The 25,748-nt window shown below is 44.9% G+C and overlaps 1 protein-coding gene across 2 annotated transcripts in view; it reads right to left on the bottom strand.

The window, feature by feature from the left end:
• MAP2K4 (mitogen-activated protein kinase kinase 4) overlaps positions 1-25,748 on the bottom strand; it is a 173,619-nt gene that overhangs the window by 10,903 nt on the left and 136,968 nt on the right. For both annotated transcript variants that reach the window (XM_065415124.1, XM_065415127.1), the window contains 2 exons: positions 22,525-22,576; positions 21,266-21,393 (listed from right to left, as the gene is read on the bottom strand). In XM_065415124.1, coding sequence (XP_065271196.1) covers positions 21,266-21,393; positions 22,525-22,576 — 180 coding nt within the window. The remainder of the gene's footprint in view (positions 1-21,265; positions 21,394-22,524; positions 22,577-25,748) is intronic.

Genomic DNA, 25,748 nt, shown 5'->3' with positions numbered 1-25,748 from the left:
ATTTGACTTAGTACCACATGACATTTTGATTAAAAACTTGCATTGTATGTATCTAACAGGGCAGAAATAAAATGGATTAACAGCTGTCTCACTGACAGATCTCAGAATGTAGTTAAAGGGGAGATATCAATGAATGGGGGCTGTTTCGAATGTGGCCCCCCCAGGGATCAGTTCTTTGTCCAATATTAGTATTTTTATCAGCGATCGGATGATATGAAACCTTTGCAGGTAAAGTTTGCAGATGACACAAAGATTGGTGGGGCAGCAGAATGGGATGTTGTTACAGAGTGATGTAAATCACTTGGTTAAATGGTTACAACGCAAACAAAACAAAACAAAAAAGTTTTAATACCGCTAAAAATAAGTACAAAGAATTCAGATTATACCTACAAGATGGTTGATTCTGTCTTCGAAAGCAGTGCCTCAGAAATCAGATAATTGCCTCAACATTAGCTCTAAGTGCAATACTGTGTCAAACAGGGCTAATGCAATCCTTGGAATATCAAGTAGAAATAGGGAAGTGATCTTCACTGTGTACACAGCATTGGAAAGTCCACTGCAAGAATATTGTGCTTAGTTCTGTTGTTTGCACTTCAAAAAGGATGTGGAAATACTGCAGAGAATTCAAAGGATGGCCATAAAAAAGACCCAGGAGCTGGAAAACACATAAACCTTACAATGTGAGGCTTAAGAAAAAGCTCTACTTATTCAGCATATCAAAGAGAAGACTGAAAGGTGACTTGATCACTGTGTATAGGTACTGACATATGGAAAAAAAGATCTGAGAACAGGGGGCTTTTCAGTCTTGACAACAAAGGCATAACAATATCAAATTGCTGAAATTTCAACAAATTCAACCTTGAAATTAAAAATGATATTCTTTAATCCAGCTTCTAGAAGAAATACTATGGCCTGTGTGGTCATGGTGGTGCCTTCTGGCCTTGGAATCTGTATATCGATGAGTCCTCCTGCTCATCCCCTTCCTTCATGGACTGTGGAGAGAACAGCATTGCCTACATTGCTCTCACCATGCTCAGAACACTTGGAGCTCTGCATTAAGATGACTATAGTCACATCTCAGGCTTCAGGGCTTCAGCCAGTTGCCTGCAGGGGTCAGGAAGGAATTTTTTTCCTCATGCACAATTGGCCAGATGTATGCTGGGTTGGAATTATTTTTTGCCTTTCTCAGAAGCATCAGGGATTGGCCACAAACGGAGACAGGATGCCAGACAGGCTGAACCAGTGCTGTGAGGTGGCAAAGAAAAATGGAGGTTACTTACCTGTAATTGGAAGTACTTCAAGATGTGTAGTCCCTGTGTATTCACACGTGGGTACATATGCACACATGTGCCTGAGTCCGGAGATTTATAGTAAGTAGTATCCATTGGTTTGCACATGCAAAGATTTTCTCCTTGTGCTCCAACCCGAGGGTATATGGGGCAGTGCAGACTGCCACTTCTCCAGTTCCTCCTCTTACTGCGAATGCAATCATGGTCCACAGCAGAAGAGTACAGTAGTAGTAGTAGAAAACAGATAAGGACCAGCACTTGAAGAAGAAATGGAGGTTCCTTACCTATAACTGGAGGTTCTTCAAGATGCGTGGTCCCTATATGTATTCTATAGGTGGGCGATTGGTAAGCAATAGTCAAACAGAAGGGGGTGTGAGGATGCAGATAGTACAGATATATGTAATACTGCTGTCCCCACAGTTGCAGCTGCAAAAGAGATCTGGAATACTGTGTAAAGTTTCGTCAAAGTATGAATAGAGCTTCATGTAGCTGCCCTACATATGTCCAGTGAAGGTACATCTGAAGTCATGCTGCAGAAGTCACTTGTGCTCCAGTGAAGTGGGTTCTCGCCATCATGGGGAGGAATATGCATCAGCTGGTAACAAAGAATGATGAAGCTGGAGATCACTTAGAGAGTCTCTGAGGAGATAATGCTTGTTCTTTGGATTGCTCTGCTAAAGTGTCCTAGTCTAGGCATCTTTCTAATTGGTTTAGTTCTCTACAGATAGAATATCAAAGTCCATCAGATATTGAGAATGTGAAGTTTTCTGTTGTCATCAAAAGCATGAGGTTTTGGAAAGAATACTGGTAAATGAATAGATTGATCCATGTGAAACTCAGAAATTACCTTAGGGATGAATTTCAGATGGAGATGAAGGGAAACCTCCTTATGAAATGTGGTATAAGACAAATCTTCTATGAGAGCCCCCAGATCGCTTACCCTTCTGGTTGATGTGATGGTGACTAGGAAGGCAACCTTCATGGAAAGGCAGGACATGGAGCAGGTGGCTAGCTGTTCAAAGGGATGTCTGGTAAGTACTGAAAGAACAAGATTAAGATCCCTTGTGGTGCTGGTTTCTCCACCGGTGGGGAAATTCTAATGAGCCCCTCCAGGAATTTGGTTCTTGTTGGAAGAGTAAAAACAGTATAACCCTCAACTGTGTGATGAAAGGCATTGATTAGTTCAAAATGGACCTTGTAGCAAGCTAATGGAAAGATCCAATGTCTTGAGAGTGAGTAGGTAGTCTAAAATACCAGGAATTCCTGCAGGTTGTGGGGATAACTGATTCTGTTGTATTCAGATGGAGAAATGTTTCCATTTAGTCAGATAGAATTTTCTGGTGGAAATCTTTCTGTCTGATTGAGAATAGATTGACTAGATACCAAATACAAATGCTCTAGGTCTGACACCCCATCCAATTACCAGGCTGTGAAATGAAGAGGGCCTGTGTTGGAGTGTCTGGTCATGCCATTCTCTTGAGTCAATAGATCCAGAGATGGTCAGATGCTGATGGGAAGACATAAGAACATAAGAATGACCATACTTGGTCAGACCAAAGGTCCATCCAGCCCAGTATCCTGTCTGCCAACAGTGGCCAATGCCAGGCGCCCCAGAGGGAGTGAACCTAACAGGTAATGATCAAGTGATCTCTCTCCTGCCATGCAGTTCCACCCTCTGACAAACATAGGCTAGGGACACCATTCCTTACCCATCCTGGCTAATAGCCATTAATGGACTTAACCTCCATGAATTTATCTAGTTCTCTTTTAAACCCTGTTATAGTTCTAGCCTTCACAACCTCCCCAGGCAAGGAGTTCCACAGGTTGACTGTGTGCTGTGTGAAGAACTTCCTTTTATTTGTTTTAAACCTGCTGCCCATTAATTTTATTTGGTGGCCCCTACTTCTTATATTATGGGAACAAGTAAATAACTTTTCCTTATTCACTTTCTCCACAGCACTCATGATTTTATATACCTCTATCATATCCCCCCATAGTCTCCTCTTTTCCAAGCTGAAAAGTCCTAGCCTCTTTAATCTCTCCTCATATGGGACCCGTTCCAAACCCCTAATCATTTTAGTTGCCCTTCTCTGAATCTTTTCTAATGCCAGTATATCTTTTTTGAGATGAGGAGACCACATCTGTACGCAGTATTCAAGATATGAGCATACCATGGATTTATATCAGGGTGTAGCGGGGTGGTCACCCCACTCCTGCCCGAAGGGGATAAAGCAGCCCTGGAGAGGGATGCAGCAGGGAAAGCTAGGCTGATTGGGAAAGCAGCCACAGCTGTGGTCAGCTTAATCAGGGCCCAGCTGGCCCTTATAAGAGGGCTGTGGGCCAGAAACAGACACTCTCTCTAGCTTCATTGAGAGAGAAGGCCCTGGCTGCCTGGGAAGCTGAGACGGGTATCTAGGGTGGAGCAGTGCTGGGGAAGGACAGAGGGAGCTGGGGAGCTCCAGCCTAGCAAAGCCCCAGGCTGCAGGTCGAGTTAAGGGCCCACAAAAGGGTACTAGGGCTGTAGAGGGGCAGCCAGGAATAGGCAGAGGCAGCTGGTCCAAGCCCCCTTGCTGATGAGTGGTTTACAGACTGCCGTCTGCCCCAGTGAGCGGGGGCTAAATGGAGACTGGCAGTAGCCACTGAGGCAAGGTGGGGATAGAGGGTTGGGGGTTCCCCTGGGTGGGGAGACCCAGATTGTGGGTTACTGCTGGGGGCAGAACCCCAGCGTAAAAGGGCACCAGGGTCTGGGAGGCTCCGAGCTGGAAGAGCTAATTCCCAGGACGACCAGCAGGAGGCGCCGCGCCAGTGATCCTCGCACTGCCACACAGGGCAATAAGATATTCTTCGTCTTATTCTCTATCCTTTTTTTAATGATTCCTAACATCCTGTTTGCTTTTTTGACTGCTGCTGCACACTGCGTGGACGTCTTCAGAAACTATCCACGATGACTCCACGATCTCTTTCCTGATTAGCTGTAGCTAAATTAGCCCCCATCATATTGTATGTATAGTTGGGGTTATTTTTTTCAAATTTGCATTACTTTACATTTATTCACATAAATTTCTTTGGCATTTTGTTAAATAAATAAATTAGTGGAGATATCCTATCTCCTAGAACTGGAAGGGACCTTGAAAGGTCATCGAGTCCAGCCCCCTGTCTTCACTAGCAGGACCAAGTACTGATTTTTGCCCCAGATCCCTAAGTGGCCCCCTCAAGGATTGAACTCACAACCCTGGGTTTAGCAGGCCAATGCTCAAACCACTGAGCTATCCCTCCCCCTAATTACTTAGTTTTGTGAGATCTTTTTGAAGTTCTTCACAGTCTGCTTTGGTCTTAACTATCTTGAGCAGTTTAGTATTGTCTGCAAACTTTGCCACCTCACTGTTTACCCCTTTCTCCAGATCATTTATGGATAAGTTGAATAGGACTGGTCCTAGGACTGACCCTTGGGGAACACCACTAGTTACCCCTCTCCATTCTGAAAATTTTCCCATTTATTCCTACCCTTTGTTCCCTGTCTATTAACCAGTTCTCAATCCATGAAAGGATGTTCCCTTTTATCCCATGACAACTTAATTTACATAAGAGCCTTTGGTGAGGGACCTTGTCAAAGGCTTTCTGGAAACCTAAGTACACTATGTCCACTGGATCTCCCTTGTCCACATGTTTGTTGACCCCTTTAAAGAACTCTAATAGATTAGTAAGATACGATTTCCCTTTACAGAAACCATGTTGACTTTTGCCCAACAATTTATGTTCTTCTATGTGTCTGACAATTTTATTCTTAACTATTGTTTCAACTAATTTGCCCGGTACTGACATTAGACTTACCGGGTCTGTAATTGCCAGGATCACCTCTACAGCCCTTTTCTAAATATTGGCATTACATTAGCTATCTTCCAGTCATTGAGTACAGAAGCTGATTTAAAGGACAGGTTATAAACCATATTTCACTAGGAGGGTGGTGAAGCACTGGAATGGTTTACCTAGGGAGGTAGTGGAATCTCCATCCTTAGAGGTTTTTAAGACCCGGCTTGACAAATTTAGTTGGGGTTGGTCCTGCTTTGAGCAGGGGGTTGTACTAGATGACCTCCTGAGGTCTCTTCCAACCCTAATCTTCTATGATTCTATGAGGAGGTTTAAGTATGTCTAAGTTCTTAGTGTGAGGACTCACCCAACATGGACAGAGTCAGAGAAGGATCCTTTCTTCTGGGAGCAGATTTTGAAGAGGATCTGTCCTTGTGCGTGTGAGTGTGCCCCTTACTCTCATGAGAAGCCCTGAGAAGGGATTCATTAGGCTTAGAGTTGTAGACTCAGCTCCTGAGCTCGTGCTCAGAGGGCTTAGTTTGGTGTACATGATGGCCTCCCTGGCCCAGCTCTGAGTGGGGTCTCATGGCCTTCTCCATGAGATGTTCTCTTAGCAGAGCTCTCAGCCCTCATGGGTTCAAGGAGGGAGGAGCAACAGACACTGCAATTAGTAAGAAGTGAGCCTCACCAAGGCAGTAAAGGTAGCACTGGTGTTTGTTGCTCACTGAAAAGGAGCGGGGGCAGGGTATGCAGTTCTTAAACTCTGGGATTCTGGGGACAGGACTTGTCTGTGGGGAAAAAACTCCCCAAGTCAGGGAAAAACTAACTCAGCTATACTAACTATGCTACACACTAAAAACTATCAATACTAAGAACTATTTACAATATATTTTTATGGTTTAAGATGAGGGAGCTATGGACTCACAAGGCTGTGCATTGGTAAGAAGGAACTGGAGAGGCGTTGGTCCGCACCACCTTTTATACCCTCGGTTCAGAGCATGAAGAGAACTGCGCATTTGCAGACCAATGGATACTATTTGCTAGAAATCTCTGGACTCTGGCATATGGTGCGCATGCGTATTCATGTGTGCAATACACATAGAGACCAACACTTGAAGAAGAATCTTCATTTTTACATGCCTGGCTGGTGTGTCTTGTTCACATGTTCAGGATCATACTGACCAGCAGACTGGGGTCAGGAAAGAATTTTCCCCCAGTCAGATTGGCTGTGACCTTGGGAGTGTTTTGCCTTCCTCTGCAGCATGGGGCATGGTTCGCCTGCTGGGATCCTATGGGCATATCTCACCATATCAATTTCCATCAAAGAAAGATAGGTTTAAGTACCTACAGAGCAAGGCTCAGTCTTAACTGAGGAGAATGCAGGATGAGTGGTGGGAGAGGAAAGCTGCAGAAGTTCGGCATTATGCAGATCCAAACAATGCAAAGATGTTCTTAGACTCTCTCAAAGCAGTCTACGGACCATCTAAATCTGGCACAGCCCCCTTGAAGTTGGCAGATGGCACAACCCTCATCAAAGACAAGGAGGGAATGGTACAGAGATGGGCTGAACACTTCAATAGTCTACTCAATAGACCATCCACAGTTGATTTGCGTGTCATTCACCTGAGAAACCCATCAAAGAGGATCTCGATCTCCCTCCATCAGTTGAGGAAGTTATGAAAGCCATCAAACAACTGAACTCTGGCAAAGACTCTGGAAAGGATGTATTCCAGCAGAACAGTATAAAGTATCAGGCCCCAAGGCCATCCAGGTATTTCATGACATCTTAAGTAGCATTTGGGAGGAAGAAGAAATGCCACAAGACTTCAAAGATGCTATTATTGTATCACTATTAAAAAACAAAGGCAGGAAAGCTGACTGGGGAATCTACAGAGGCATTGCTCTCCTCTGTACAGCAGGGAAAATACTAGCTCACATTCTATTGAACAGACTCATTACAAACATATCTGAGGAGAATCTGCCAGAAGCCCAGTGTGGTTTCAGACCAGGTCATAGTACTGTGTACATGATCTTTGTTGTAAGGCAGGTCCAGGAAAAATGTTTAGAGCAGAACATGGACCTGTATGCAGTTTTCATCGATTTGACCAAAGCTTTTGATAGGGTGAACAGAGTCAGTCTATGGGCTATTCTACATAAACTGGGCTGCGCAAGAAGGTTCATACAAATCATTCATCTGTTTCATGACCACATGACAGTGCAAGTGCTCACCAGTGGTGACTTTTCTGACGTGTTCGAAATCTCGAATGGAGTGAAGCAAGGCTGCATACTTGTTCCAGTGCTGTTCAACTTGTTCCTCAGCCATGCCACAAGGGACTTGGATCAGGGGATATACATCCGCTATCGACTTGATGGCTCCCTCTCTGATCTTCGAAGATTCAATGCTAAGACCAAGACGCTGGAGAGACTTCTCGCCGAGGCACTTTTTGCAGATGACTGCGCCTTGATGGCTCATAGACATGAAGACCTTCAGGTCATTGTTGATAGATTTTTCTGAAGCATCCTAGCTATTTGGCCTCACCATCAGTCTCGGGAAGACAGAGGTCTTGTTCCAAACAGCACCTCATTCCAATGCCCCAGCACCAGCCATCTTCATCCAAGGCACACAGCTGAAAAATGTGGATCAGTTCAAGTTTTTGGGCAGCACTATCTCAAGTGCTGGTTCCCTTGATAAAGAAATTTCCTCCAGAATTAGTAAAGCCAGCCAGGCCCTCAGCCAACTCCGAACAAAAGTCCTTAACCAAAACAACATTAGTCTCTCCACCAAATCGAAGATCTATAGTGCAGTGGTTCTAACATCTTTCCTGTGTGGATCTGAGATGTGGACTCTTTATAGATGTCACATTAAGCTCAATAATGAGCATTTGCTGGCAGGACAGAGTGACCAATATTAAGGTCCTTGAAAGAGCAAACACAACCAGTGGTGAGGAAATGTTACTGAGAGCACAACTTAGGTGGACTGGACATGTCATCGGAATGGAAGACCACTGTCTCCCAAAACAGATCTTGTATTGGGAGCTGAGTCAGGGCAAAAGAAAGAAGGGTTGTCCATATAGGCGCTTCAAAGATAATCTGAAGAGCAGTCTTCAGTAACCTATCATCAATCCTAAAGAACTTGAGCAAATGGCTCAGAATAGGACACACTGATGATCTCTGACATGATCAGCATATAACGGGTTTGAGCAGGATTGACAAATTCATCTCCAGGCTGCCCGTGAAAGGTGCCACAGACCTGCATCATCAAACATCATAAATACAGACTTCCCATGCCCTCAGTGCGGTCGACTCTGTGTATCAGGATTCAGACTTCGAGTCATATGCGTAGCCATAGACGAGAACTGCGACAATATCGTCATCATCGTCAGCGATGGACTACCAACCAACCATCTTGGTGAAATGTAAAGGCTTGTGATATACAGGAGGTCGGAATAGATTCTCTAATGGCCCCTTCTGCTTTAATTGCTATGAAATCATGAAAGGGAAGGAGCCAGCACCATGTGACCAGCCAGATCTCCACAGGCCACTGGCAAGTGCCCCATGGACCACAGTGTGAGTTCCTCTAATACAGGGGGGTGGGGGGAACACCATCACCCTGGCCCATGATATGACACCTGTGTAGCTCGAAAACATTTTTTGCTGCCTTATCCCATTACTAACTCATTTCTTATTTGCAGCCCACTGTCACGTGTGGGTGTGTCTCAGCCATTGCCACTTCCAGATCCCTCCCTCACCTTGACGTGCTGCAGCCTTGTCTACATAGGCTATTTTCCAGAGTCCAGCTGCAGCTGCAACATAGCTACACGGGTTCAAACCTTGAGCACAGAGAGGGGAAATAGCAATTTGCACTGCTGGTGCTTACCCCAATATCTAGCAGCTCTGTGTTTGAGATGTGATAGCTGCATTTCCAATGTTGGTAGCCTCTCTTAGGGCCTTTGTATTATTCTTCTGTCCTAACTAGTGTTCATAGCACTACCTAATTCACTAACTCCTGCCAAAGTTCATTAATGTTTTTTACTTCCCTTTCTAGATAATAGCGGCTATATATATTAAATGAGACTGGACCTAACAACAATGCCTTACTGAACACTCTCCCAGACTCAATACTTTGCTATTTATTTGCTGATGATTTGCCAGACAGCTTTCAATGACATGACACTGTTTCAATCTAAATCAATTTGAATGAATTTTTCAATTAAGTTTCCACGAGGCACCATGTGAAAGGCTTTACTAATATCTAACTCTGGTGTTTCGCCCACCAGCCCTTCACCCATTCTTTTGTAATTCAGCCAAGAGGCAATCACGTTTGTCCAGATTAGTTCTTCATAAAATCATGCTGCTTACGGCTCCATTATTATCTGTGCGTTTAATGATTTTTGTCTCTTAATATTTGTTCCATTATTTTACTGGGGAAAGAAATTAAACTGGAAGACAAAAATTGCTAATATCATTCTTCATTCCTTTTCCAAAAAATGGAGAAAAACAAACACAAAACAGCCTCTTCTTTCAGAAACTGTCATGAGAAAAGTAAGTTCTTTTACTGAATCATTTTATACCTCTGAATTCTGAAGCTGAGAGATGGAGAGTGCGTGACAGAGCAAGAGAAAACACGAAGAGGGAGTCTGGAGCTGAGTGGGAGTAAGGTGCATACTGCAACATAATGATTAAGGGAGGAAGGAACTGATTAACAGAGATCATCCAAAAACCTCAATAACTAACGAACAGGCCTCTGCACAGAGATGAGTCCTTGGCAGAGCAGAGCATCTCGACACTCACATGCTCCAATACATGAGAAGACATTCCCATGTGAGAAGCAAACACTCTTTAAAAGAATGGCTATTGGAGCACCCAAGGTAGACTGATATAGAGCATACACAATCCTCCTGCTTATAAATCAAGTGCATGAAGAACATCAACTCAAGTTGCTCCCTGCTCTGGAGGAAAACATGGAGAGGCCTGATCAGAAGTAAAAGTCTCTGAAAGATAAAAAGGAATAAAAACTTTATCAAGAAGGTATTAGGAACATTAGCCCAAAAGATTCAGAAAGACACAGAAAACTGAAACTGCAATCAACAGCTAGAAGATGAAAGAATGTGGCATTAAAGAAGAGCAGAAGAGAAACAGTGATAAAGTCATAGACACTCTTCTCCCTACAGGACAGAGAAACAAACAGCCATGGAAGAGACTTACACCAAAAAGGAGCCTCCTGGAAAGAAAGAGATCACACGTTACTCTAATGAGTGAGTGACTTGTGGCACAGTTACAGGGAAAACTGGATGGAAGAGTGCTGTCAAATGGCCAAAATAAATTGTATCTCAATAAGGATGATAAAAGATTCTGGGAAATTCCCATATGGACTCCCAATGAAATAAGATTCAATGCAGTTACACTCCAGGGACCCAGAAAAAGAGCTGAAGACAACACTGATGACGTCATAGAGATCCTTCCAATGCCAAGTGCGAGTGAAGAAATGAAAAGGCTGAGGCAGAGGCAAAGGTCATCCAATGGACACTGTAAAGAAGCAGGGTTTGGATATATCAAACATGGGAATATCTTCTGAAATGAGACCTTGTTGCCATTTGACAGTCTCCATTTAAGCAGAAGAGGGACTAGCATTCTGTCTTCAAAATTAGCAGAGCTGTTGATCCCTCTTCAACCCCATTTCCTCCCAGACCAAGTGCCTATATAAACACATGCATCTGTATGTGTAACCCAGCTGTAAAGTTACAGACACCTCTCTACAAAGTGTTGGTTTGTTGCACATAACTATGCAATTAAGATATATTATTGGAAAATGCAGTCCTCAAAACGTGAGTTCTTCTGATTCTTAGTGGTTACACAGTCAAGGAACATTACACTGCACACACTGTAAATTCAACAATCTTTTTATATAGCACAAAAAACTCACCTCTCTTCCTAACCCACCAGCTATTGTAAATTGACAGACAGTAAATGCAAGGGAAGTCACCATAAAGATCTAAAATGTACTCATTTAAAAGCAGGAGCAGATCTGTAAGCGAATGGCGCATTTTAACCCTTCTTTCCTTGTAAAAACAGGAGCAGATGGGTGTGAGATGCAAGCTGTCTGCCTCCCTGGGATACTCCCTCCTCTGCCCTCTCAGAGACATTTAGCATGTGGCTGAAGACAGCTCAGACTGAAGGTTGGGGATTTCCAGGATTCTGACAGATGATCAGATCAAAATGAAACACTGCATACCAAGAACTGTAGTCCTGCAGGACACAGCTGTTTGTGGGGCTTGCTGTATGTCTCAGTGTACAATTATCTGCACCTTATTTGGCTGTAAGCCATAATATGGATTCTCCTGGTGTAAACACCAATCTGAATGGTTCCAAGACCTCTGCAGTACTCTAACACAGACGGGATATCAACCTCCCATCTGCCTGTGTGCTAGGTCATTATGCTGTTATTTTAACAGCAGATCCTGTACTAAATGTTTATCTGTTTAGAAACTGTCAAAACAAAAGTATTTAGGGCCCCCTGGGAATTAACCATTAACGTGGCTTTATCACTTGTATCACAGCATCATTTGAGAGATTTCAGGGAAACTACTGAAGATATGCATTTGTCACTGTCCAAATGACTCAGCTCCTGCAAGGATTCCCGACTAAAGCCACAGAAAGAGAGGGGACAATAGTTCTGAACATGCAGATGGCAGGATTATGCAATGTCTAAGAAAACAGTTTTTAGAACCATAAATAACTAGTTTTGGAAATTACTGTGTTGTTTAGCCAGGGCGTCTAGGAAAAATGCTAGCACCCACTCTTCATGCAAATGCAACATCCTTATACTGGACTATTTTAAAGCTGAGCCATGCATTGTTCCTGTAAGAAACTTCTCACATAAAACTTTCTTTTACAAGGAAAACTGGAGACTAAACAGAGTAGGAAGTAGGTGCCCCAAAGCAAAGTTTATTTATTAATGATCTGGAAAAGTGGGGAGCAGTGAGCTGGCAAAATAAGTAGACAGTGCAATATTATTTCAGTCGATTGGGACTAGAACAGACAGCTAGGAACTTCAGAGGAACCTAACAGTGTTGGGTGATTGGGCAACATGAGTGTAGGTGAAAATCAGTGTTAACAAAGGCAGCATAATGCATCCTGGAAGGAAGAATTTTCACTGATCATACACCTTACTGGGTTCTTCTTACTAGAAAGACACTTGGGTGTCACTGTGGGCAGATCAATGCCTTTATGTAAATCCACAGTATGCCATCATATTGATTCTTGTGCTCAGTTTCAAGTTCCCCTGAGCCAATGCCTCATCTAGCTGATAAGGTTAAGGCACACCAGTTTCATAGCCAACAGTACACAAGCTACTCCTGTGGGAATTCTGTGCCACTGCGCAATGCAGAATTTGTGCAGAATTAATGTTCTGTGCAGAATTTCATTTCCCCCCCACACAATTGGTGCTCCAGAGCAGCTGGCCGCCACTAGGGGCTGCTGGACCTCGCAGAGCCTGGCTCCCCAGCTTGCAAATAGAGGTCACTTCCAGGGGGAGAAGGAGCTGGAGGGTTCCCAACAGCTGAAGTTCCCTGCAGGCCCTGAAGGAAGGAGACAGTGTGCAGGAAATTCAACACAAGCCTGAGATCCAGCATCAGGCTGTCTCTCTGTCTGGATCCCTGGGCTTGGAGGGGGGGCGTACAAGTGTCTGGCCCCGCAACTGGGCTCTGGGGGGAGGGGTTGTGGGCGTCTGGGTCGGGGGTGTCCCACGGCTGGACTCTGGGGGAGGGTGTGCAGGTGTCTGGGCCAGGGGTCCCCCAAATACCTCCTCCAGCATCCCCAAAATATCCCTCCCAGTACACACACACACTCCCTCCAGCACCCCCCAACTTTACCCCCTACAGCTCCTCCTGCCCCCGGCAGTGTCCTCTATTTGCGAACCTCTGTATAGTGACCCTATGGGGGCAGAGTAAAAAAATGAGAATCAACTAAAAGACCGAGGGGCAGAGTTTTCCCCCAAGATGTGCCCAGCTGGCACGTGTGATACATCCAGACTGAGGCGACCAACGAAAGCATAACAGAAAAACAGGGACTGAGTTGTCGTAGGGGTTTCTTTAGCTCTCTGCTCCTTGGGGAATCTTTTTCGTTGTCTGTATTGTTACAGACATACTTGCTGACAGGTATTTTGAAATAATTACCAAAATAATTGAAACTGGTGTGATTATATTGTTTTATTTTGACAAATAAAATTTGCAGAATTTTAAAATATTGTGTGTAGAATTTTTAATTTTTTGGCGCAGAATTCTCCCAGGAGTAACAAGCATCACTCAGTTCTATTCACTCCATTTCAAAAAGACTGCAGAAGCAGCAGAGGGAGCGGTCCAATGACAGGAGAAGAAAATGATTTACTAGCCTGGAAAAACTTCTTTAGGAAAAAAGCCTGAAAAGACTGGGACTGCTTTGATCTCAAAATACAAAAGCAAGGGGATATTAAATGAAATTGAAAAGCATCAAATGTCATACTGACAATAAGAAAAACATTTCATGTGAAATACAATTAACTTGTTGAACTCACTGCTACAAGAAGTAAAGGCTGAAATTTCAAAAGCAACTAAGTGACTTAGGAAACTAAGCTCCATTTTCAGAAGTGATCTAGGCACTTAGGAGCCTAGAACTCACTGGAAGCCAGTGGGACTTAGACTCTGGGTATGACTTTACTGCAATTAAACACTCACAACTGGCCCATGTCAGCTGCCTCGGGCTTGCGAGGCTCAGGCTACAGGGCTCTTTAATTGTGGTATAGATGTTCAGGCTCAGGTTAGAGCTGGGCTCTGGGACCCTCCCCCCTCACGGGGTCCCAGAGCCTGAGCTCCAGCCCAAGCCTAAATGTCTGCACTGCAGTTTTACAGCCCTGCAGCCTGAGCCATGTGAGCCCAAGTGCAAACATGGGCCAGCTGCAGGTGTTTAATTGCAGTGTAGACATACCCTCCAAGGCTTGGGTGCACAAAAGGAGCTAGATGCCTTTGATTCTGTTTTAGGTGCCGAAGTCCTGCCTTTGGGACCGCTGCAATGCACAAAGCTCCAGCTGAACCTAAACTCACTCGGTGCATAAGACTTTACAGTAAAAGTTCCCTTGGTGCCTATGTTTCTGTCTCTGGGCAGGCACGTCTGCCTCCCTGTGGGCATCCAGGCGCCAATCTCCTGCCAGGGCCCCCCACCCATCCCAGATTTTCACACTTGCTCTCTGTCACCATATCTCCAGAACATGTAGGTCAGGATGGGGGACTGTACTGTGGAGAGCAAGGACTCTGAAGGGGACTTAAGAGTCATGGTGAATAACTGAACATGAGCTCCCAGTGCAACGTTGTGGCTAAGAGAGCTAACACGGTCCTTGGAGGCATAAACAAGGGAATATTTAGTTGGAGTAGGGAGACAGTATCACCTCTGTATATGGCACTGGTGAGACCACTGCCATATACCGTGTCTAATTCTAGTGTGCATGTTTTAGAAAAGATGTTTAACAATTGGAAAGGGTTCAGGAAAGATCCACATGAATGATTCTAGGTCTGGAAAACCCACCTGAGTAAGAGATGTAAGGAGCTCGAGCTTTTTAGCTTATCAAAGAGAAGTTTCAGAAGTAAGCTTAAGTTTAAGAGAGATGTATGCCTTCACGTTACCTGAGCTAGCTATCCTTTACAGAGCCCTGAGTGCCTGGACAGCAGCCCAGCACGCCAGACTGTTGTGCGACAGTGACATCATCACAGCCATGGCCACTACTGACACATTAGCCCAGCAGACAGAGGTGTGATGCGCCAATGACTTTACAGAGCTTAACACAGCCCCAGCTAGCTAGCTAGGTTTAGGCTGGACATTAGGGAAAAGTTCCTAACTGTCAGGGTGGTTAAACACTGGAATAAATTGCCTAGGGAAGTTGTGGAATCTCCATCTCTGGAGATATTTAAGAGTAGGTTAGATAAATGTCTATCAGGGATGGTCTAGACAGTATTTGGTCCTGCCATGAGGGCAGGGGACTGGACTCGATGACCTCTCGAGGTCCCTTCCAGTCTTAGAATCTATGAATCTATGATTGCAGGGGGCTGGGAGCTGTCACGTAGCCCAGTACCTGAGGTTGTGCTGAGGCGGTGACTTCCTAGAGCCTTGCATCCCTTGACGTCACCCAGAAAGCAGGCTTCCATGGGGTGAGGACGTCAGAGAGGCCCATCTCGGGGGCCACCTGGGTTGATGCAATTCACTTGGTGGAGCTGTACAGCTCCTTGGCGCCAGCCTAGCTTCACCCGTCTTTGTACACACAGCAGGTACACACCGACCTTGCACAGGGTAAACTCACCTGTACAGGAGGGGAGCCTCCCTGCAGAGATCCCTGTCAAGTCTCCCTGACACTGACTCTCTGCATCCCTCTATTTTCAATATTTTTTTTTTTAAAGAACAGGCCAATCCAATGATAAAAGCCACTTTGTGAAACCAGTTCAGGTGGCTGAGGGACAGCAATGAAAAACTCAAAGCCATGAACCCAATAACTACAGCGTAAAGGCATGTACCTACATCCATCACCCTCTCTCGCACACACACACACACTCACACCTGCTCTCTCATTTGGCCAGGAAACCAACCCTAGCTAGCCGTAGTAACCAAGGCCATGCCCAGGGTACCCTTAATCCTGCCCTCTGTGTAATGCCAATGTTCCTGTGGGATTAATCCTTATGTCCCACTGTTTGTGGTTTTGAATGTGGCATTATTCCCCTTTAGGAACCTTCACCAGTACTGAATATCCCCACTAACATGTGCTCCATGACCTCAGTATTTAGATGTAACCTCCTACTGCCTACGTATCAGTGAATAACAGCTCATCTGGGCTCAGTCATTGTCCCGCCAGTTTGGGAGCTGGAACTGCACGGACCCATGTGCCTACATCATGTGGATGCTGCTGGGTTGTTTCCCAGCCTTAATTCACATAAAAGGAATGTGAATCATATCAGAACTCTATACTTCCTGTTCAGGTAATAATATAGGCTGTTTATTGACTTGCAGTGCCTTTGTAGAGGAGCTGTCCTTAGGAGCCAATTTTTAAACACTCTGCACCTGACTCCCAGTGACAGAGAAATGTCTTTTCTCTGCAAAGATCACCCCTTGCCCTAAGTGATAAGGCACTTCGGGCTGAATGGCCTGCTTACACATGTGGCTGGTCACAGGTCTTGCTCGTTTTGTATAAATTCTCTCCACAGCCAGGTGTCTAAATGTACAGGATGGAAACAACGTTCCTGCTTTCTTCCCCAGAAAGAGAGATGTGGGGCAACTGAAGTGCAGACATGACCTAACTGTCTGCAGTGGAAGCTGTTCAATGTGGGCTATGCACCAAGTGATGTAATGAGCTAAGTTTAGACAGGAGAGGTCCCACGCTGGGCTAACCTCATCAACATTTTTAGCTTATGAATGAGTAAGCAGAGGTATGTTCTCAGCCTAAACCACTGAAGTATGTGAGTGACATCACCAGCATGCCTTTGACAGAAAGGGTTTGCTCAGAGCTCAGGAATCTCTGGAGTTATTCTCTATGTACGCTGCTTGTGTCAGACGCATGGAACCATGCCATGAAACTCGGACTGGGATGTCTCCCCCTGAGGCTATTTGCACGTGTCTTAGTTCCTGTTAAAACACATTTACTTAATCATAAAGCTATTTCTGGCTGCCCAACTTCAGAGAAATAACAATCATTTAATTCCAAAGCATCTGAGGGGATTTAACTGTATGATGTACGATCAAGAAACAGCCTGACTGCTCTGTTAAGTGAACGACTGAGCCCAAAGAGAACCTGGTCATCAGATCAGGAGTGTGAAGCTGCTGCAGATCAAATATAGAGTCTCGCTGCTGCTCTGTCTGTACAAATGGATCGCAGAGCTCAGACACCATGAAGTCTCTCCCACGTACATGCACATGGAGATTCACGTGAAGCACAGTACAGACGCAGCATTGTTACTAGTCTTAGGAATTCCCCCTTTCGGTGCTTGTGCTGAACTCTGTCATACCCAGAGTGTTAGCTATTTGAATGCAGTGACAGAGCGTCCACATGGTCAGGAAGATTTCTCCAGACAGAGGTAATGAATCCTAGTCTCATTTATCTCTCAGAGGTATTTCTGATGCATCTTGCACTGCAGTGTCTAATAGTGTAGACTAGTTGGCAAAAGCAAAGGGCATGTGATAAGTCACAGATACAACTTCCAACTGCAGAAAATCAGCTTTGTATCCACATGCCCAGCCAGGTCGCTCCCTCTCACATTGCTACACCTGCCCCCTTGTTGCAAAATCTGTTGCTGTGCAGCTATCCCCTTGCACGTCCCCTGACCTTGATAGCTTTGCAAGAAGAAATGAACACCACCTTAATTCAGGTGTCAAAAACCCTCCCTCTCAACAGAAGTGTGATGACTGGATCAGTCTGTCAGGAATTCATACTTGATATAGGATTGCTATAGGATTGTTTCACTGGAATTAAGAAAACCATGTCTTTGTTCCCTTTAAGAATGGGGTTTTGAACCTGTGGCCCTCAAGACTCTAAACTACAGTCCTCAAAGGGGACAAATCAACAGGAAAAGCAGCATGGGGCACTGCCTCCCTAGCTGCCTGTCTCTGAAACCCCAGGAGCAGTTCCAGAGTGAGCCCAGAGTGCTCTGAGCAGCTGCTATTCTTTCCCTGAGGCCTGCTGCATCACTGGGGTGGGAGGAGAGAAGTCTGGTTGCTCCATCACCTGCCTCCCTGTCAGGCTGGGTATCCCAGCGCGAGCAGGACAGGAGCTCGAGCCTAGGGAAGCCACAGGCAAAGAACAGCTTCCCATCACATAGCCCCCCAGGCAGCTCATGAAAGGGCAGGAAAAAGTGGGGCAACAGAAAGCCAAACTGTTCCAGTTCCAGCCCACACATAGACTACAGCTGCCTGAGTACGACTCTAATTTGCGCCATCTGGCAGCGATGCCCTAGGGACCACATACACTGTAGTGCAGCCACTCCCCAACCTGACCTGTGAGTCAGAGCCCATGGGGAAGGTGGTGTATTAGCTGGCTAGACTGGCCCCGCCTCTCCACACCAGGGCAATCCCTAGCAGGGAATGGTGCCTGAGGGGCACAAAGGGAGCTAACCCAGACAGACACTCTTCCCCAAGCACTGATTGTGGTCCCTTTACCTTTTTATCCCAGGTTGAATGGCCCAGGCACCCCTACGCTCTGTTGCGACTGACAAGAGAATAGGGCTCATTTTAATACTCCAAGGGGCAAGACAATGAACACCCCAGGAGGGGAGGCCAAAGAGAGCTCTCCTGGGCAAATGTAAACAGAGCAACACGCACAGAAAATGAGAGCAAGGGAGAGGAAAGGGAGACCCAGCACTGGGAAGCTTGATGGCTAAAGGCAGAGTGAGGCCTGGTGATGATGGGGGGCTCTTAGCTCAGCCCACCTCGACGCGCTACTCATGGAAACATGCTGCAAACTGAACCACTCTAGATGAAGTCTCAACTCTGCAACCTCAAGGGCCTCTATTTGGATGCTCACTGTTCCTTTGTTTTGCATTTCCTATGTGGTTTTCTTCTAGAAGTACGAACAAAATACAAGTTTCTGCTCGTGACAAGAGCGTGTTTTCCATTTCAATACAATGGCCACATGGAAAGCCAAAGAGACAGAAGCAAAGAATCCCTTTCAGCACTGGAAACTCAGACCCATATCCTCTGCTGGTGTAAATCAACATGTCTCTGCTAACTTCAAGGGACATAGTAGGCTGGCTGACACCACAGGAGGATCTAGCCCTTAGAGCCTCAATCCTGTACAATTTAATTTAAAAAACAAGTGCCTTTGGTTAATAATGGGACAGGGAGTCTTGCTCACTAAAGCACTGGCTCACGGGCAGTCAACGTCAGTAGCCATCCAGTGTTGTTACGTCCATTGGCTCTTCAGGGGCCTAGCTCCAATGCATAGGACTGTGTCAGTCCTTCCCTCCCCCTGTGGTCAGGTGCCCACAACACAAAAATGGCCAAAATTGGCAGAGAAACCAAGGACTGAGTGGGAAGTGGAAACTAACATCTTCCCACATTCAGAAAGGGCCCCTCTGGGGAAAGCTTACATTGCTGTGGCCCCTGTTGTACCCACTTAGTTGATATCTATAGGACATCAGTCTCCAGAGATGCAGTCTAGTGCCTTGCAGTTGCTCTACATTAAATTACCTTCCAAAAGGAAAAAGGAATGAAATGTGAGCTGGCACACCTGCTCCCAATTACAAGTCCCTGAAGTACAGGCTTGATCACAGAAACAGTCACAGATCCTGAACTCTGCCTAGGCTAAGGAGCATGATTGTAAACCCACCTCTACCATCATGCAGAACATTGGCTATGCAGCCCAAATTCCTGACGTTTCCATTACACTCCCCCTTCCCCCCAGCAAACGGTCATTGAACCAAGTGACTACAAGGAAAGGTGCCAGCATGCCACACCCAATGCCAGCATTCTGGCCTCTCCCCCAAATTACATACCACGTGAAAGCTCTTAAAAATGCAAACTATAGTCAATCATTTTGTCTCATTTAAAAAGTCAACAAATGTGAAACTTCCGTCCTGACCTGATCCGAGAGAGCTAGACAGAGAACACAGAGGTGTATGTGAATCCTTCCCAACATACCTAGTGATGAGAGAGAAGGAGTACGGCATCCATCCAGCTGTCCATGAGTTATAAAGGAACTGAGGCAGCAGAGATACAACAAACTTGCCTTATATCTTTAACAAGAGTGACCAAACCAGAGGCCTGGATTACGCTAACATTGTACCCACCTTTAAAAGTAAAAAAAAAAGCCCACTGACTTCAACATAACAAAAAAAGATGAGAAAATAATTACAGAACAAGTTACGGAACAGCTAGCCGGGTATAAAACGAGAGGGACAAACCAGCACAACTTCGGTAGCAGTGACCTGTGCAGAATGCCAGGAGATGGTGGAAGAGGATGAACGAGTGGACACAATTAATTTAGACAAAGAATGACTGCAAGAAAGCACAGTGTGAAGCCCACTGGATTCAGTGTGGTGAAAGGATGCAGTATGGAATCAAAAGTAGCAGTGATGGCCAAGATGACAGGGTTTAATAATGGAGTGTACCGCAGGGATCAATACTAGCAATGGTATCATTCAAGAGATTTATAAATAGGCAGGAAGGGGAGACGAATAGTTGGGGGGTAAATGAATGGTCAGACTTGGATCAGGAACAGCCCCACATTCTGACTGGCTGAGGCAACCTCCTTTCAGTGTAATCCTCAGTCACTACTGTATGTAAATCCTTGCCTTCTGACTCGCTCAGAAGAAGAGATTTAAAGAAAGAGCTTTTTCAAAATGCTTAAAGACAAGCAGGCAAAGTTGTGTGTGACCTTTGGGCTGTGTTACATTTATCTCAGAAGAGCAATGGCTATGCACATAACCAGCCCCCAAGCCCATAGTTCAAATAAAAATATGGATTGAGATTTTCAGAGCAGCCCAGGGAACGGAAAAAGTCCCTAAATCCACTGACTGCTTTGAAAATCACAATGGTGGAATGAAGTGACTCTTCAAAAACTGCTACACAGATGGAGCCATTTCCATTCAGCTGCTCCCAGAATTGTATCTTCCGGGTACGATTTGGAAATTTGGCTGTTTGACTGAATCACAATACTTATGAAAGATTTTGCTTTGTATTAATTATGACAGAACCTTACAAAAACAGGTTCATTATAGACACAAAAACACTTCCTGCTGAGTTTCCTTCTCTGTGCCATGCTGTTTATTTTCACATGCAAATTTGGTCCTGGTCGAAGATGCTGGAGCATGAAGTTCTCGCTTTGTCCCAGAACAACAACAGCCAGCCCAGACAGCAGCAGTGTAAGCTGGCAGATGTGCTTTGAGTCTCACCTTCAGGGTCAGAAGGGAGCCCAATCTCTGTGGCCTGTTTTGTCCTTGGCGTCCCTATTGAGGCTGCCAGCAGGACAGATTGTTCTAGATTTGCGATTGTTATTTCTGGTATGTGGATGCCCGCCCCTGGGGAACTCAACTGAGGCACAACTCAGCCAATGGGTGGGAATCACTAGTGAGCTGGGCCTCGCTTTAGCCTGAGCTAGAAGGCAAAAGGCTCCATATCCCGTGCCCATCCCAGCCCCCTTGACAACACTGTCAGATCCCACTTACTGCCATGTATGGTCTGCACCCAGCATCTCTTGTTTTTGCGATGGAGTCCACGAGTTGTCCACTAATGCCAAAGTCACAGAGTTTAATATTCCCATTTCTGTCCAGAAGAATATTGGAAGGTTTGATATCTGTGAGTGAAAGAAAGAGAGAAACAGGTAAGTCGTGGCTGGCGATCTCCATTTCAACAGCCACATGGCTGCGCAGTGACAGACGCTAAGGTTGAACACTCAGTGTCAACTCTGCCTCTTTAACATTGATGTTCAATGGTGATGTCATCACATATTTCCCAAACGCAGTAGCTATCACTGTCTCATAACCCCATCACAGAGATGTCTGGCAGTTTATGTTGGGAGCAGTGGCTGGGAAAGTAGGAGGAGATACAGAGACTGTCCTGGTTCTGAAGTTCCTTCTGAAGACGCCTCATTAGTCACCATGTTTGGCTCTTAATTAGCAAAAAAACTGTGTTTAGTGGCAGCTAAGGTTGTGGCAGGCCACATCCAGGGTTTTTTACAGCATGTGTACAAGAGGGCTGCACGCTTCACAGCCCACATAGGCTGAGCAGTACATTCACCAAGGGCAAGTCATGCCTGACCAACCTGATTGCCTTCTATGATGAGATAACTGGCTCTGTGGATATGGGGAAAGCAGTGGATGTGATATACCTTGACTTTAGCAAAGGTCTTGATATGGTCTCCCACAGTATTCTTGCCAGCAAGTTAAAAAAGTATGGATTGGATGAATGGACTATAAGGTGGATAGAAAGCTGACTAGATCGTCGGACTCAACGGGTAGTGATCAACGGCTCGATGTCTAGTTGGCAGCTGGTATCAAGTGGAGTGCCCTAGGGGTTGGTCCTGGGGCCAGTTTTGTTCAACATCTTTATTAATGATCTGGAGGATGGGATGGATTGCACCCTCAGCAAGTTCGCAGATGACAGATTAGTATCATATAATTTGTAAAACACTATGGCGCCTTTGGGATGAAAGGCACTCTGTATAGATGTATGTTCTCATTATCTGCATTTACACACTTCAGATGTTAAGGGAGAATGGAAAAATGATTGAAACCTTCACAAACAAAATACTATGAATTTAAAGTATTTATTTGATATATTTATAAAACTAATTTTAATGATAATTCACAATTATACTTTTACTTAAAATAGGGACTAACCATGAAATTCTGTGAAATTAATTTTTTGTAGTTAAGAGGAAAAATAATTGATAATTACTTTGCAGAAGAGAAACCTACAAACTTACCTCTGTGAATGATTTTCAAGTTTTCTTTTAAGTGGTTTAGTGCTTTCACAGTCTAGGAGAAAAGAGGAGATTTTATGGATGAAAAATAAGTTACTGCAATGAGATTCCTGTGACTATTAAACTATGTGAGCAACATGAGGCAGAACAATAAACATTAAACAACATGAGCCAGAACAATAAAGAGGAATCTTGAGTGTCTGAAGGGAAACAATGTAAAGTAAAGACCTCTATATCTGTCATCACCATATAAATTTTGACAGGTTTCCACACCCCGTTTTTGGTGTACGCCCACTCTCCAATCTCATTTTTGGACATATACACTTTTGCAATAGTGGCCATTTGAATTTTTATGGGGAGCATTAGGACTGCCTATGTGTGTGCTTTTTCACATTTACAGCCATTTTAAAGATTTTAAGAAAAAAATAGGCTTTTTACACATTTTAAATAAAGTTTAGTAAACAGAGGAATAAAGTGTTACAACATATATATGTTAACAGGCCTTTTTGTATATTGCCTGTATTTTTTTTAAATAAAGGCATTAAATATTAGAAATAGAACATGCATTTTTAGAAAAGAATGTTATGCACTTAGGTTGTTTAGAAATATAGGTATTAAATATTAGTAACAGAACATGTGTTTTAGAGAAAATAAAGTGGGATAGGTTTTAATACAACACAAAGTGAGAGAGGCTGTAGAACAGCCAAGAAAAGCAAAAGCTGTTCAGCCTGTTACAGAAACAAAAAGAAAAACTCAGATAAACTGCAGAAAAGTTTTAAAACAACAGGAAAGGAAGAAAGCCTGTGTCACTGACCAAGAGGCAGAGAGAGAAGAAAGGCACTTACCCCGGCAGCTGCCAACAGTCAGCCAGTAATTCCAGGACAGTCAGTCTTGGACAAGCTATGCCTCTTGGCTGAGCCAATCAGAAGCTGTTCTTTAGACAAGTCATAGAATTGCATTTTCCTCAAACAATTATAATGTCCCAAGAGGCGTGGCTTTTGACAGCTGGTCTGTTTAGGTATAGAGGTCTTTACTACTCACTCCCCACCTTAGCTCTGCTATTATAAATGATTTTGCAACACAGTGGGAAAGTAGTACTTTGCAAAGGCTAGTGGGGAACTGTGGTATGCAAGAAGAAAGCAGGACAGTATGGTTAAGAGCTAACATGGGGGCTAGACAACCTGTCCCTGTGCACCTCTGTCTATCTATCAGTTATGCTCTCACAGAGAGAAGAACCCAACACTCAGAACATTGTTAAAAAAATCCTCCTCGTCTCAGTCTGTGGGGCTAGTGAGGGAGGAGAATTTAGGGGGTAGTTCAATGTGTCCATAGAAAACCAATCTAAACCAAATCAAAACTAAACACAACCAACACACCTTCCTTCCTGATGTAACCTCGGGCTTTATGGTAATAACAGGCTAGAGAAGGGATGGTGAACTTTGTATGTGCTGCTCTCCCCTGCTATAGAGGAACAGTCAGAGAGGTATTTTAGTTCAGTTTTCACACTTCAGTTCCTTGGGCCCACACCTAAACCTGTGTTAGGCACCTCTAAATACAGATTTATGGGCCTAACTTTAGTTACCCAAGTTTGAAAATTGGCTGGAGGAAAAACCACACACACTCAGAACTAGGAGCTCACCTGAAATGCCAGAGGGCTGCAGTGCCAACAGCCACTGAGGCAGCAGGCTGCAGTTCAGTCACCCTTTGAAAAAGGTGGGTTTTGGCACTAGTGGTGGACTGGCACTTTACTTACAAACTTCTGGTGCTACTGATGTCACTTTGATTTCTTTACTTTTCCATACCCCAATCCCCTTCCCTCATGTATACACAAGACAATACTTTTGAGTAATGTGGATCATATGGACATGTTAACAAGCTGTCTGTCAAGCTATTTCTCTGTGTGGCTAATGAAGAACCTATTCCGACATTTCCAAAAGAGAGGTCAGTAGAGCCCTGCAAAACTGCAGATATCCGCGGACCATGTTTGTGGATGGTGGATTTGTATCCACGCAGGGCTCTAGGGGTCAGGCCCAGCTAATTGCTACGATATTTCATGCATGCAGCTCCTGTTACCTAAGTTCTTATTCAGCAGCATCCAAGGACCTAACAAAATGATGATGCATATACATAGTGTTCTCCTGTCACTGTCCCACTGTTCTGCAAGGCCTGTACCTTGGCGTGTGTGGGGGGGGTGAGAGTTGGGGTGGGTTATTTTTGCTTGTGTCACTGTTCTGTGCCTCTCTTGTGGAAGGCTGTTTGAAGAAGCCAGTTGTGTAATTGGCTGAGGTTCACTGACCTCCTGATTCCATTCAAATGAAGCATCAGTGCTCCTGGACCACAGGGAAAAATTCAGAAGTTGCCAGCTGTTCCATGCAGTCAGCATGCCTCACACTGTGCCCACAAAGCAAGTGATGGGCATTAATGGTTCTATACAGCAATCTAACCATTGCTAGGGGTACTAAGGAGAAACCATTCTCACTCCATAGCAATAGGTGAAATGGAGTCTGTGTTGTCCACTCAGTTTTGGCCATCCCTCCAAAAGCTACAAAAAAGTCCCAGTGGCCCTACACTGACAGGCTGGCTCTGGGGACAAGGGGATACTGAGCTATCTTGCCTTAAACTCACAGGTGTCAAACACAGCTCCAAAAGCCTAACTTAGCCCTGGTCTACACTAGGGGGTGGGGTCGACCTAAGATACGCAACTTCAGCTACGCGAATAGCATAGCACAGGTCGGCATATCTTAGGTCGACTTACCTGGCCGTGAGGAGGGCGGCAAGTCGACCGCTGCCGCTCCCCCGTTGACTCCGCTTCCGCCTCTCGCAAGCTGGAGTTCCAGAGTCGATGGAGAGCGCGTTCGGGGATCGATTTATCCACGTCTAGACGAGACGCGATAAATCGATCCCCGATAGAGCGATCTCTACCTGCCGATCCGGCGGGTAGTGAAGACCTGCCGTTATTTTTGAGAATTTGCAGTAAAGGTAGCAGAAGAGATAAAACCCTATGAGCTGGACACCCAGTGCCAGCCCCAGTATTGCATGGACACACCCCATCACTTCCACTCTGCCCAGGATTGGTCTTCCCTTTGATTTTGGCAGTACCTTTTCACTCCAAAGTTTACTGACATGGAGAATGTAACCAAGTGCAGAACTCTTACGTGCTCTGAAACTGCCTGATCAAAACACCCAAAGGTCAGGTTTTTCCCATGTCTCAGTGGCCAGTGGAGGTG

Source organism: Emys orbicularis, chromosome 13, assembly GCF_028017835.1.
Source record: "Emys orbicularis isolate rEmyOrb1 chromosome 13, rEmyOrb1.hap1, whole genome shotgun sequence".
NCBI classification, from domain to species: Eukaryota; Metazoa; Chordata; order Testudines; family Emydidae; genus Emys; species Emys orbicularis.
Note: the sequence above shows the minus strand (reverse complement) of the source record. Positions and strands in the feature narration are given on the sequence as shown.